The sequence below is a fragment of the Gallus gallus genome, chromosome 1, assembly GCF_016699485.2.
Source record: "Gallus gallus isolate bGalGal1 chromosome 1, bGalGal1.mat.broiler.GRCg7b, whole genome shotgun sequence".
NCBI classification, from domain to species: Eukaryota; Metazoa; Chordata; class Aves; order Galliformes; family Phasianidae; genus Gallus; species Gallus gallus.
The window spans coordinates 175669501-175684008 of record NC_052532.1 but is presented as its reverse complement, the minus strand read 5'-3'; the positions used below and the strand labels follow the sequence as shown (position 1 = coordinate 175684008).

Genomic DNA, 14508 nt, shown 5'->3' with positions numbered 1-14508 from the left:
TGCTGAGAAAGTGAATGTGCCAACAAAGCTCCCGTCTTGGCCAGACCATTCCGGTGTGATGAGTGAAGCCCTGCATTCCTGGGTATCAGTATAGCATGGGGTGGCTTGGGGTGCTTGAAAACATCCTAGCAGGTTTCTTGCAAGTTGTGTGATGGCAGCTTTTAGAAAGTCAATGGAAAAGCTTCATGGTCAGAAGAACAGAGGATTACAGGACCTTCTTGTGCATTAAGCCAACAAGTGTCAGGGAGGTGTAATGCTGTATCTTTGCACCATAATAGACTATTGCCACAAAAACTTTCATGGCAAGCAGAGAATTGCATGGCCAGGCAAAGAAGCAGTCCCTGATCCTACTGCCTCGCACTAACAGCAAAGTGTTCCAGAAGCAAGGAACATAAATATTTTGCCAGATTTAAAATCAGTTCAAGTCTAAACCTGGACGTGACTGCAATTTGTGAAGACTTCAGTGTTGTGAGAGAAGATCAGAGAGTACCCCAGCTCACTTCACTCCAAGAGAAAATATTTAATTTTCAACACGTGAGAGAAGCAGGGCTGTGTAAACAAGGGGCACTGCAGATTTTCCTCCAGAACTCAGTCAAGTGTATCTTGAGTTTAGCTACTTCAAACCCTTGTAAGAGGTTTCTACCACAACCAAATACCAACAGCCGTGTGTATCACACACAGAAGAAATAGGTGAGTTCCATGTGGCTGTTGTGAATGACCACTGGGAAAGCCAATCTTCCACTGACTGTAGAAGGAACTATAAGGCAACGACTCTAGCTGAGTTTGGCAACTAAATATTGAATGTACAAACTCTGTTCAACTGGATGCTCCAAATTCAGCAACTTTTACTCAGCAGTTACACATCTGAGGATGGGACCTCTTTCAGTCTGAGAAAGGCCTTGAAGGCAAGTCTCCACTTTTGGGGAGTAATGCTAAAAGTACAAGTATTTTGTACAAAAGCTAAGGAAGTGCTGCCTTCATTTGCTCTTGTTTAGCTTTTCCTGCAAGTGCCAGCTGTTCTCCATTTGTCAGTAAGTATTTCCTACTGTTGCTGTGGCTGTAGTGGTGTTCCTGCACATACTAATATCCATCTCTGTTCAAAAGAAAATTTAAAGTGTACTCTTAAATATAAAGATAAACTAAGTTATAGCCCACTTGAACAGGCTTCAAGCAAGGGCATAACAAGTTTTCAGAACAAAGAGAAGTTTTCAGGACTTTACCACAAGTGTTACCAGAAATTTGAATGGTGATACAGTACAAATACACAGACTTCTTCCAAGATTTGTCTAGAAAAATCAGACCTTGCCCTACAAATGAATACATTCTTCCAGCTGTTAGCAGGAGAAAAAGAAAGGATACAGAAAAAAGAAGCAATTTGTTATGCGGTATCTTGCAGGCGTACATTTTCCTCACCTTCCATTTAAGGATCGCAACACTGAAATGGTGGGTCTTCCAAATAGCACACCGTGCTTTTATGGGGTAGTCTCTTGTAGGCACATGCAGCCTTTGAGTCTACTGACTTTCAGCTCTGAAATAACGTCGCTGAAGCTAAATGCTGAGAACTTGAGATAAGACCTGTATTTCTCTCATCATCCTAGTATCAGAGGATGAGATGCTCCAAGCTGGGTGCAGGGCTTTGCTCAGCACTGCAGGAAGCACCCTGCCAGCAGCAAAGGCATCCAGCAGCAGCATGCTTTCGCCTGACCCATGCCAAGACCAGGAGACCGGACCTGGGAATGGGGGCTGCTGTTGTTTTCCAAGTCTGCCAAAGGTGAAGGGCAAGAAAGCACCATAAAGGTTACAAACTTTTATCTTGGTAGCTCTATGTAGATATAAGAAAAGACTCCCACATACAAATCTCAAGATTTGTCTTAAATTAAGCACACAGAACATGACAGCTTGGTAGCACATGGCTTTGGAGTTATTAAAATCAAATGAAAAGAAAAAGTAATAATCTTTTCACCCTTGCCCTTTAGGCAAAAAAGAAAGCCGGATATGCCAGGTACATATTGAAGCCTTTGCCCTCTTACACATACTACGTGTCTCTAAAATACACCACAGTATTTGTAAATATTATGGGTACGATCTTAAGGAGTGCTTACTTTTTGTCTAACTTTGCTTCCATTGATGTATGCCAGTTACACCACTGATTCCAAGTACATTTCAGACACAACTCCAGTATTAAATCACATTAATATTCAAGACCTAGTATCAGTATGTTTGGTATCATAAATCAGATTTTTTATGTATTCATTAATTCAGCTTTCTACTAACAAAAAGCTGAAGAAAAAGATGACATTTCTGACCAACACAGGACAATACTTTTACCAGCAGAGATGCTCAGTCTGAAGAAAAAATAGCTTAATTGGACATCCTATCTACTTATGGGTCATTAGTTTTGTTACATTTTTAAATGCTCCAAAACTGATGCAAAGTACAAACACAATGGAGTTTGACATGTTTACTAGAAAAGACAAGGAAAGGAGAATAGCAAGGAAATTCCCACTGTCAATATTTAGAAGTGGATTATGCCTTCTCTGTACCTTCTCTGGGCATTTTACTTGACACCGTCTTTTCTGAAGGGTCATGGCTCAACAGGACACATTCACTTATCATTATGCCTGTCACTAGGCGACCAGCAGCAACCTACCCTCACACTGACCTACATTGGGGGGTGCAACTTCTTTTCAACTGACAACAAGAGAACTAATGAATCCTGATAACTGAGGAATCTCTCCTCATAAGGAAAGGGGTGATTTTCCTGCATATTCTATTTGGTTTGGAAGGCTTATTACAGATGTGTGCGAGAGTCAGCCAATATGATGGCTTAATTAACAAGCAAATGTCAATTTAGACTGCAGAAGTTAGTCTGTCTGTCTAAAATTAATTATGGAAGGAATTTTTTCTTAGTGAAAGCAGAGGGTGCAATCTATAATTTGCAAAGAAACAAAAGAATGAGCTTTGCTCAACTATTTTCTGCCTTGCAAGAAAGCAATGCTCTTTCTGAATGAACAGAACTCTGAATCATTTGTTAACCAAAAACACAGACTACGAGTAATTAAACAAAAAAGATAAAATAGCTGAACCTGCATATATTTTCCAATATGATATGTGAGTTCAGTTCTACAGACATCCAAGTAACTACGCATACATGATCAACCTTCCACTGATTTTGGATAAATTTCAGTTTCTCTTAAAAGAACAGATTCACTAAACTCAAAATCAGGATCATATACTGGATTATTGCTAATCTAATTTTTCCAGCCCTACTTTTAAATTTTCTTTTTATGGACTTGGAATTTCTGTTACTTTAGACTAAAGAAAGTAAACTCAAAAGATAATTCTATGCCTTAGTTCAAAGAAGCAAACTATATTAGAAGTTATTAGAAACTGCCCTGACGTGAACAGGCTTGGTGGTCTTCAACATCCTTTCCATAATTTGAGGCTAAGTGATCCTCCAGCCACCACAATTATCCTGAACACGTTGACTAATCTGTTTTCACCTGCACAATGAGAGGTTAAAAAGAATGTTCCGTTTATCTTTGCAGCTTCAGTGTATATAAAGAATCTGACCTTCTGGGTTTAAAGTGCCATCTGTGAGCAATAAAGTTATCCATCAAGAAGTAATTGTTTCAGTCATCATTGGATTTGCACGTGTGTTAAAGCTGGTTAAACATAACCAATCCTTTGTGATTTTTACCACCAAATATCATCTCCTCCTGATTCAAACACATTCTGCAAAAATGTATTTTGCATGAGACAGTCATGAACTGGAAATGGAATGCACATGGTATCTTAATCGGGTCTTCACCTCTCCGTGCTCCTTAAGTTGCAGGTCATTCAGATCAAATGCAGCCTGGGACTTTACTCTTGCTTATGACCATTTCCTTGTGAGTCATCCCATTGAAGGGAATGGGGACACCTACACATGTGCAATGAGTAGACAATTGTAGAATCTGGCCAGAATGCTTGGGAGCACTCAGAGGGTTGACCTTCAGTGCATTTCCAGTGAAACGAGTTGAATGACCTGCAGCAGCTTAACCAGAACACAGCCACAAGTGAATCTCATATGGGGTGTATGGCTTTACTTTGTTTTGTAAAATCTGGGATAGTGGGAGCTTTCCTTATTTCAAAGTTCTCCTTGTAAGCTGCCATATCATCATCTCTTCTAAAGGTACTTCAGAGGAGGGCAAATACGTTTTTTTTTTTGTTTGGTTGGTTGGGTTTTTTTTTGGTCAGACAGTTGTATCTATGAATAAGAACTTTGTTTCTATCATTATGCCAAATCACTCTATTTAAAACATATGAGAAGGAGAAAAAGGAACTTCTTATTAACTCCAAAGAGCTATTTAAAGCTGTGGTTAACGTCCTATCATAACGAGAATGATGACTGACCAACAGTTCCCCATAGCTTAATCAACACTGAAATTCCCACCAGCTTCAGTACTTGCATTTATAAGACAAAAAAATGTCTCTAGGCTGAATTGTATCAAAAACTTAATTGGTGACTGGAAAAAAAAAAAAAAAAAAAAAAAAAGATTATTTTTGTGCCTCAAATGTGAAAGTCTAGCTTTCTTTTCTACAGGACAAGAAGAGAAGACATCACCCCATGTAATGAATCATAGAATGGCCTGGGTTGAAAAGGACCACGATGATCACGTAGTTTCAACCCCCCTCCTGATCGCCAACCACCAGACCAGGCTGCCCAGAGCCACATCCAGCCTGGCCTTGAATGCCTCCAGGGATGGGGGTGCACAACCTCCTTGGGCAACCTGTTCCTGTTCACACCCTCTGTGGTGAAGCACTGGAAAACTTCCTGCTAATATCTAACCTAAAACTCCCCTGTCTCAGTTTAAAACCATTCCCCCTTGTCCTATCACTATCCACCCTTGTAAATAGTTGTTGATGGAGCCTTTCACTTCTGTGACTGCTGGTTGCAGCTGCTTGTGCCTCCCAATGGCAGCAACAGCCCCATCCCATGTGCTCTGCTGGGGTCTCTGGAGCTTGGACACAGGCAGCACACCCTTGCTCCCACACCCAGAGGTGAAAACACACTCTCCATTGTCCGTGCTCAGGTACAGCCTCCAGAAAACACCTACAAGCCATGAGCCACCCTGAGGCTTCAGCAGTACCTCAGGTCTGTCAGATGCCACCTAGGCCTCTGGTCCAAAGGAAGCCTCACAGTCCTTCACACACCTGCTTGCACATCACATTTCTGAAGCAAATCCAACCCCAACAACTAAACTTAGCAGAAGAGGAACTATGAGAGTTTATCTGCCATGGGGCGTGCAGGGAGGCCTACAGTGCCAGCTGACCCTGACACGGTCTCCAGCTGAGCAAGCTCCCAGTCCAAAGCACCAAAACATAACCCTTATTTTGATCCAAGCAGAACTTTGCAGGATCATCAAGGGCTGCAGGGAGTTGCAAGGGTTAACAGACATAGGCCCGTGGGCCATGAGGTGGCTTTGTCCCTGTTTCCTGTTTGCTTGGTGCAAGGAGAGGCACTGTGCGTGCTGGCAAGCAGGAGCACACTGTGGGCAGGATAAGTGCTTCAATCTGTCTCACTTCTCTGTGGATCTGCCCCTTGTACACTTCTCTGCTGTGACTGAAGAGTGCTCTCATTTGCTTTCAAGATCAAGAAAACTGTTTGAAGCTATTCACTTACAAAACACACTGATTCATGAAAATCATCTGTTCATTGATTTATCCCTTTCAGGTTCAGAAGGGGCATTCCAATTATCAGGTCTGATGCTCTGCAGAGCACATGCCCAGTGATTTCTGGATCAAACGCTTGAAGCAGATGAATCTCAACTGTAATTTAAGAATTTAAGGTGCCATTGGGATGCAGCAGTCAGCCAGTAAAATGCATAGGTTAATGGGTGAGAGAGCTGGGCTTCTGTGTGACACTGCATCATAATGGAGCCTGAAAAGAATAAGGTTTATATCTGTAGACTGGAGAGTCCTATGCAGGCTAAAATGCCTTGACCCTGACTCCATATCCTGGAATTAAAAATGTCAGCAGGGCAGATGGACTCATTACTGCCTGAGAAAGGTCTCCACCAACACAAAATGATGTGTGCCTATTATTTGAACCAGTATGTGCATCTTGGAGCAAGAGATAAGAGTTTATTTACTATGCGTATGCACTTTCTGTGCATAGATGCGTAAACATGCTGATACAAGATTAGATGCTGCAGAGACAGGGCATGACACCAAGTGCCTAAAAATAGAGCAAATACAATCTTGATAGTGCTTCATTAACTCATCTGAGCAGGATGCACTACTGGGCCAATATGGTCAATAGCCATAGATGTAAACACACATATTTCCCTAATATTTGCCACTCATTTGCCCAATATTTTTCCAGTATTTTTTTTCCAGCAAAGTAAGGCACAGCTCAGTGATTTAAGATGCTCGTGATAAAGCCATTCATTTTTAGTTGTCCATTTAGATATTAAGAAAGGTAGATTTGGAAATTTAACAAGCTGAAATCACAGTTGGTTATATGAAATAAGTGTGATACCAGTTACGACCATTTGAAAACACCACAACTTCCTGTCATACCCAGGCAGCTGGAAAGCCACAAGGATGGCCAAGGCGAAACAGCTCAATGCATTGTGCCCAGGCAATGTCTGCTCAAAGGCACTCAGATCACCATTTCATCAAACTTTGTGTCCTGTTCACCCTAAGGTCACCATGTGACTGTTAGGCCTGGGCACTTTACACAAGGCCAGTTAAAAATTAATTTTGGAATTCAGCATTAGGGGAACCTGAGTGGAAAAAAACACAAAACCTTAGTTTCCTCTTTCATTCATCCAAAATTTATTGCATCTGGAAACTTTGTATCTGAAATGAGAACCATTGCCACCATCTAGCAGGGCAACAATGCTTGTTTCATTGGCTATGTAATGAGAAAGCTATTAACAGAGAAGAAGCAAAATCAGCCATGGTGGCAAACTTTTTCCCATTGAGTATGTAGAATTGAAAATGGGAATCCAAAGGTGTAGCCTAATGCCTCCATTCTGAACTATTAAAAACCATTACAAACACCTCCATTGTAAGCACATGCCAGTCTTTCCATTAACTAGCACGGTTGAAAAGTACTGATACAACATAAAGGCAAAGAAAGTACATTAAAAACACAGTTCATTTCGAATTCCTATAATCAGGTATTAAGGGAGTAAATTATTTTTTCTTTTCCTTATCAAATTACATTTCTTTACCAACTTGATACTTAAGATTTGTTACAGATTTCCTGACAAGAGAAATTAAGCGATATAGTAGGATTGAACTGGATGAGTGATTCAAATCAATGCCTCAGAAAGCAAATGGCCTAGCTGCCAATAATGTGCCAGCTCAGCCAGCAAAATGGCCCTACCAAATCCATTTGAGACCATATTGTTCATTAAGCTCTGCACCCAGGAATAAATTCAGAACTAAGTTAAATAAGACTTGAAGCTGCTGGGTCTTATTTTTGATGCTGTCCCAAAACTCTCCAAGGAAAAAAAGACATAGTTGGAACCCAGCTTTCTAACCATCCTGGTGTAACCTATAAAACAGCTATAAATGGTGGAAATGAAGAAATAACTAATGCAATGCAACAGTTTGAACCAGAGAGGTGAGTACGAAAAGGGAGTTCATACAGAGGACATTTTTGCTCTACGACCACCTCTACCCTGAAGTTTAATTTTGATTAGAAATTAATCAAAAGTAATGCAAGAATATTCAGAGTGAGCTTCCTGATGTTACAGACGGACTGCTCCCTCTGGCTGATGATTCCTCTGGGCTCTGCACTGGGGATCCCCCCATCCTTCATCATGAAGTCAGTCCTCTCACCAAGGGCTGGTATGAAACAGGTCAGTGCTTCAGCTGGTTTTGATGGGCTTGTGGACAGTAGATCAGCCAAGGTGAGGACAGTACTAGCAGAACAAATCAGATCATGTTTGGCTTTTTTGGCAATTAAATGACATGTAAAATACAAAGTCTATGGTAGGTGCACATGCAGAAATCTGGCAAGCATGTCTGTGACTTGATTTATATCATAAAATTGTAATTATTAATGATTAGGATGAATGTGAACTGTTGCACTGACTGAAACAAAGGCAGGCTTTTACACCAAACCCTACCAGCACAGCAAAAGAAGAAAATCTTCTATACTGCACAATACAACACAATATAACCCCACTGTAGTATATCCATTTGCCATAAACAGACAACACCTGAATTTTGGCAGGCTAATTTTGGTTATCTCGGCTCTCAGACCCACATTCTCTTAGTAAATCATGGTGGATTGGAGATCATACTACCAAAAAAAACCAAACCAATATATTCTCTGAAGGATTAGTCTGAGTAAATGCTTTTTGCACAAGGTTTCTTGAGCCTTCTCTGGAGATTAAAGGTTGGACACCGTTGAAGACACAACATGGAGCTACTGGGAGCTGACCCAGGATGGCAGCTCTCACGCTTCCCTTACTGCTGGCCCACAGTGACCCCGAGGAGAGGTTTTTCCATGGAGGAAGGACAATGGGAACAAAAGGAACAAAGTTCTGTGGCAGAGAAGGATCCCACAGGAAGGACGCCGGGGCGAGCTGTGTGAAGTTGTGGAATGCCTCTCACGAAGCACCCTCATGCTCCTCCCTCACCGCTCCCCACGCACTGAGCAGGGGGTCCCGTTCCCAGAGCTTCCCGAGGGAACTTCCCAGGAGGAGGACATCTGCTCAGGGTCCCCTCTCTGCAAGGGCCACTGTGCCCACTCACCTCCGCTTCCGGGCACGGAGCAGAAATAGTATCAACCTATTGCCCTAGTGTCTCCAAACCACTGAAATCCTAGAAACATCCTGGAAAAAGTTTTGTCCTGAGCACCTCCCTGACCTCCAGCTCCTACAGAAGCAAAGAACACTTTGTTTCAAGGCAATAGCTCCAAAAGACAGAATAGGACTTAAAAGGGACTGTATTTATGAGGGCTTACTGCCAGATATCTATGGATGCTAGAAGGGTATCCCTATCACCTAGCAAAATATTGAAACCACACAAACAGAAGCCAGTGTCAATCCCATCATACTGGATTATGATCTAAGTACAGAATATGGGTGACTTAACACTGGGGATATAGACAAACCGATGTTGGTTGTGAAAATCAATTGTAGTTGGATGGAAAAACAACAGGGACAGTAAAACCAGCTTATTGTAAATGTGAGCCTTTCTCTCCTTTGTTAAGACAAACCAAACTATAGTCTAGGGTAGAAGATGAATAAATCAGTCAACTATTTTTCAAAAATCAATCACAGTCTTGAGTAATACAGAGGTGTCATTAGCAATATCCTCCTTCTCTCCATGACTGTTGACATGTCAAAGGTGGCACAGCTCCAACCACCATTCATAAAACAAAACAACTACCAACCATGATTCAAAGCAGAAGAAATAGTCGTCTACACTCCCAGTACAAACTCCTTCATATATCCTAATAGTTCGGGACTTTCATTTCAGGCAACAGGACCCCTGACACGCAGGTTTGACTTTTTTCTCCCACGCCCTTGTATTTCTCAATACGTTACAGTTTTGATTATCTCTGGCCTGAAGTCATTCTGCCAGTCATAACGGGCATAATATTGCACCACGTTTGGCTTCAGAGTGAGCACTTGGTTTTCACTTTTCCAACTGCTTCTTGCTGCATACATGACTTCTTCTTTCAACCACGTGGATTTATACGGTGCTGACTCCAACCACAGAACAATGAAACTGAACTTGGTAAGAGACGACTGTCTGCACACCTTCCTGTCCATCCCTGAACTAGCTTTCAGATGAGCAGCTCCCTCATGGTAGGATGAGAAGTCAGGTTGCTTAGAGCTGGGAATGCTGGGAAGGTCGTTCCCCATCTGTGGCCTGCATGTAGTAGGAGTGCATCACAACAGCAAAGAGAAAAGAGGCAGATACTGCCCACGGGTAGAGTCCATGTTAAAGTACACATAGAAATGATTTCCCATGTTCTTACAAATACTGATAGAGGGAAAAAAGGCAACAGGCTGCCAGGGGCAAAGGAGGACACGAAGACGAAGCATGTCTGAAGGGAGCAGTTTGCTGCTGAAGGTGTCACCCCAATGGGAGGGGTTTGCCTCCAGTTGCAGAAGTGGCAATGGTGGCTGAGCACACAGTGCTGCACGGCAATGCTCTCAGAGCAGGGTGGCTTTCCATTCCCTCAGGACCTGCAATGGGAATTCCAGCCCCTAGTTTTAGGGAATCCAAGGGAGCAGTTTTGCTGATAAAGCACCATCACAGCCCCACTGGACAAAGATTGCTGAAATGCCAAGCCTTCGCCCTCATCTGCTGCACCTCTTCCTTTCCCAATCTCAGTCGGACACAAAAACTAGCAACTTGATAAATATTTGTGCTGGAAGTTTCCAGACCACATTAAAGTGTAAGGACTCAGCAACTGTCCTGAAAATCTGGACAACTTCCCTTTGTCCTACACACCCACACAGTGCGAAGGGCTACTGGTTTCAGTCTTTGTAGCATCTGACAATAATAGCTTGGTTACTGTTCACATGTAAAAATAAAAATAAAAATAAAAGTAAGAAAGAACAACAACAAATCACAACCAAACTCATCTCCAGTTCTCCCCAAGAACAATTTCCTTTCAGGGTTCTAAATGTACTGGGTGATTCTAGATATGAAGTTCTTTTCTAGGGCATATGTCAAGTACTCATTTCCTTGTGCATGAACCATAAAGAACTTGCTGGCTTAGCCCAAAGCAAATGCTCCGGATTACACCAACTATGAGAGGACAAAATATGGATTTCTGTGGAGTATGTGGGCACAGCAGCTGCCTGGTAAAACACCAGTAAGTAATTAAATGCATTTTTCCTGAGGAATGCCCAAAAACATGGCAGTGTATAAAACTTTTTAAAAGCCTGTGTTGTACTACAAGGTCTAACTCTTCTGCCTAACATGAATGTAGCTTGACATGTTTTAGGGAACCCAATTTCCATAAAGATTCAGAAGTGGGAAAGTCCATTATTCAGCACTCTGTTGAGATTTCCAGCCCTAATCCTACATTAGACCACTGGAGCTGCACGTCTGTGCTGCTGTTTCAGCTGAGCACTCAAATCAAATAGAAACCTTAACATACGAGCTCCAATCTGATCAGCACTTTTGGGGAAGTCAGGTTAGTTATTGCACAAAATTAACCTCAAAGCAGTTTAGATATGACCTAGAATTACTTTCTTCATTTCTTGCAGCTGACCATGAAATTGAAAAGTCCATCGGTCGCTGGAGACGTTGATGATCTAGTTCCAACTGGAATAACTCAGGCTTGCATAGTGGTGTCCACAGATAAGATTGCAATATATTCTCTTTATCTTCTAGCTGCTAATTGTGAGGTATTGCCAAGGTGCTGACAGCTGGAAATAAAGCTGATTTATCCATCTCATGTTTCTGGATATTTCAGACACATCATCCTTGATTCAGGCTGCAGAACCTGATCATTTCAAGATTTAAGCTCAGTCCTTTACATTCTCAAATGCTATGGGTTAAAATCATTGTCATACGAAGTCTGTGACTAGGAGATTAAACCTGAATATGGCACTGAAGTCTTCATATCGACCATTGTGTATACAGTCTTTAGCATAATTGTATGCAATATGGTTTGTGGAATAAATACATACAAGCTATGAAAGAAATATATGCAAGTACTGCACAAAACAGAGACAAAACTTTCTTCTTTCCTCTGATAGCTGAAATACGAATGTGCATAGAAATACCAGAGGGCTGAAGTGCTCAATATTCACAACTCAAAGAAACATAATTCCCATTATTTCCTTTATCTCCTTTTTCAAACAGAAACTCTCAGGGCTTTTAGCATTCACGTTGTCTGGGGGAAATTGGAATTATTAAATAGCCATATACAAATTAAAGATCTCTTTCTGCCCCTTCGTTATGGAGGTGTCAGTAGTAACACCTGAACCACAGACTCTTTCTTTGAATCTTCTCCAGTACCAGTCGGTAAATGGAAACTCAGCTGACGCCTGCAGAGACTGAATTACAAGAGTGGACCATTAAGAACACTTAAAAGGGGAAGTGCTGGACAGCTTGAGTGAGAGTTTCAGGTAAGTAGGCAGTGAAGGAGGGTGAAATGGGAAGGAACACCTAGAGATGACCAGCACAGAACATCCCACCACTTCACCAACAGCTCTGAAATGCTGTATGCCTATGAGAGCTTCAGTTCCAGCCCAGAAGCAGCTTGACCAGCCCATCTGGGATATCCAACCAAACCTCCACAGTGAGGATTTGCTTTCTTTAAGAAAAGAAAGAAGGAAAACACAACAAAATCGAAGATGTGTTCAAAGTCTGAGCCCTGGGCTGGTGCTAAATCTCCCATGCTTTGAAGAGAGGAAAGAAATTTCCAGCAAACCAGTTGTAAAGGCATTCAGCCGCACAGCAGAGGGGCACAGCTCCGTACCTATTGCAATTGAGCCAACTCCAGGGCATGCGTCCCCACTGCCCGGCACCCAGCGCACCGGGTTTCCCCTAGCCAAGCCAAGCCAAGCCAAGCCAAGCCATCCTAGCCTTTCCCATTGGAGTAGGCGTGGGGTGCGTGCGCCCCTGACAGTGCCTGGAGCAGGAAGGTGAGCCGGGGTCCCTCACAGCACCTCAGTCACCGAGTCCACCTTCTCCCAGGACGGTGGGTTTGCTGCAGTTCGCACAATGGGAAACCTTTCCGACAGGAAAGAGGAAGCCGATGCCCCAACGTAGCTCGGCACCGCGGGAGCTCATGTGGGAGAGGGACACCGAAGTTCAAGCTCAAGCTGTGAAGGAAGCCTGGCAAGGATTTCAACCCGTGTTTCCTGTATCCACAACGAGAATCCTACGCCTGTGCCTATTCCATCCTTATGTGCCTATTCCATCCTTATGTCAAGGAGGGCACAGCAGAGAAAAAATAACGCGGGGAAATTAACACCTCCCCGGGGGGGGGAATGGGGGGGGAAATATAGAAGAATACCAATATGTCTATAACAAAGCTGATGAATCAGCACTTCCCGAGCAGGAAAACGTCTCGGCGGCGCGGCCCCACCAGCTTTCCTCCGGGCAGCACCGCAGTACCGGGGCCGCTCCCGCGGTACTCGGCCCCCGGCGGGCACACGCTCCCCCCGATCACGGCACTTTATTTATCTAAGGGAGAAAAGCAGAAGCGACCAATCCCCCACAGCATGGCCATTAGGCACAGCGGAGTTTTGCAGCGGGAGCGGAGCCATCCCGTCACACGCAGCCCCGCGGGATGCGGACGGCCCCGTCCTGCCCCGCCGGGAGGCACCCGCGCTGCGCTCCCTGCCCTGCCCGCACCGGGGGCACCTTTCTGCCTCACGGGCAGAAGTGACTCTTGGAAAACAAAGCGGGCTGCAAAGCAGCCTACCCCGCGACCAGAGCTTGTTTTTCCTCCTCGAGGCGTGGGTTCGGACGTCGCGACAACCCGCGCCGCCGAGCGGCTGCGGCATCCCCGGGCATCCCCTCTCTGCGCCCAGCCGGGGAACGGAGGGCGGCTGTCGGACGGGAAGGTGCCCACCGGCTGCCGCGGCGCGGCGGGGAGAGCCGCCGATGGGGAGCGTCGCGGGGAGCCCGGGGCCAGGCGGGGGGGCGGCGGGGGCCGGCGGACTCCTACCTGCGAGCAGGAAGGCGGCTCCCAGCAGCACGGTCCCTGAGAGCAGCTGGCGGGGCATGGTCCTGCCCGAGGCGGCGGGGGGCTCTTTCCGTGGAGACGGCAGAGAGGCGAAGGCGCCGACCGAGCTCCGACGGGCTCTGCTCGGTGCCGGGCTCCTCCCGCGGCGGCGGAGATAGCGGCGCGGCATCAGCATCCAGCGGCCCCGCAGCCCTCCCCGCCCTCCCCGTCCCGCGGAAAGGGAGTGTCCGCGGCCAGCCGCCCTGCCAGCTTCACCTCCCGCGGACATCAATTAGCGGCCGGCCCCGGCTTCGCTGATTTATAACTTCTCCACCCCCAGCGCGCACCCCTCCCGCCCCCGGCACATCCTCCGCCGGGAGCACGCCCCCCCCCGGGCCTCCTCCCCGCCGACGGCGGGCACCGACCGCTCCCCGCGGGGCTCTCGTCCCCGGCTCCGGCCCCGCGGAGTTGCCAGCCCAGCCGGCAGACCCCGACTGTCCCGCACCGCCCAGATGCGGTGCTCGGAGCGCCCCGGGGGAATTGGGAGAGCGGCCCCGAGCGCGCAGAGCGTCCGAGGCAGGGAGGGGCCCTGCTAGCTGTGTCCCCAGAGCTAAGGATGTCCCAGGAACCCGCCCTGGCTATGGGACCACAAGAATTGGGTCTTCGGCCTGATCCGGTGCTGCTCTTCCTATATTTTTATGATACAAAGGAAGTCTCGAGAGCATCAGCACAGGGCAGGTAAATGGGATCAACCCCCGCATTAAGGAGAAGGAAACGGAGACGCATCGAGACGTTAGGCGGCTGGTCCAAGGCCATAGGAAGCTGGTGACAACAGCCACAAATAGAACGCAGATCTTTTG

The 14508-nt window shown here is 45.3% G+C and overlaps 1 protein-coding gene across 1 annotated transcript in view; it reads right to left on the bottom strand.

Moving 5' to 3' along the window:
- The window catches only part of FLT1 (fms related receptor tyrosine kinase 1), a 103393-nt gene extending 89576 nt beyond the window's left edge, over positions 1–13817 (bottom strand). Inside the window, exon 1 of the mRNA NM_204252.2 lies at positions 13652–13817. Within this exon, the coding sequence (NP_989583.2) occupies positions 13652–13709 (58 nt within the window). The 5' untranslated portion in view covers positions 13710–13817. The remainder of the gene's footprint in view (positions 1–13651) is intronic.
- Between the last annotated feature and the right edge of the window lie 691 nt (positions 13818–14508).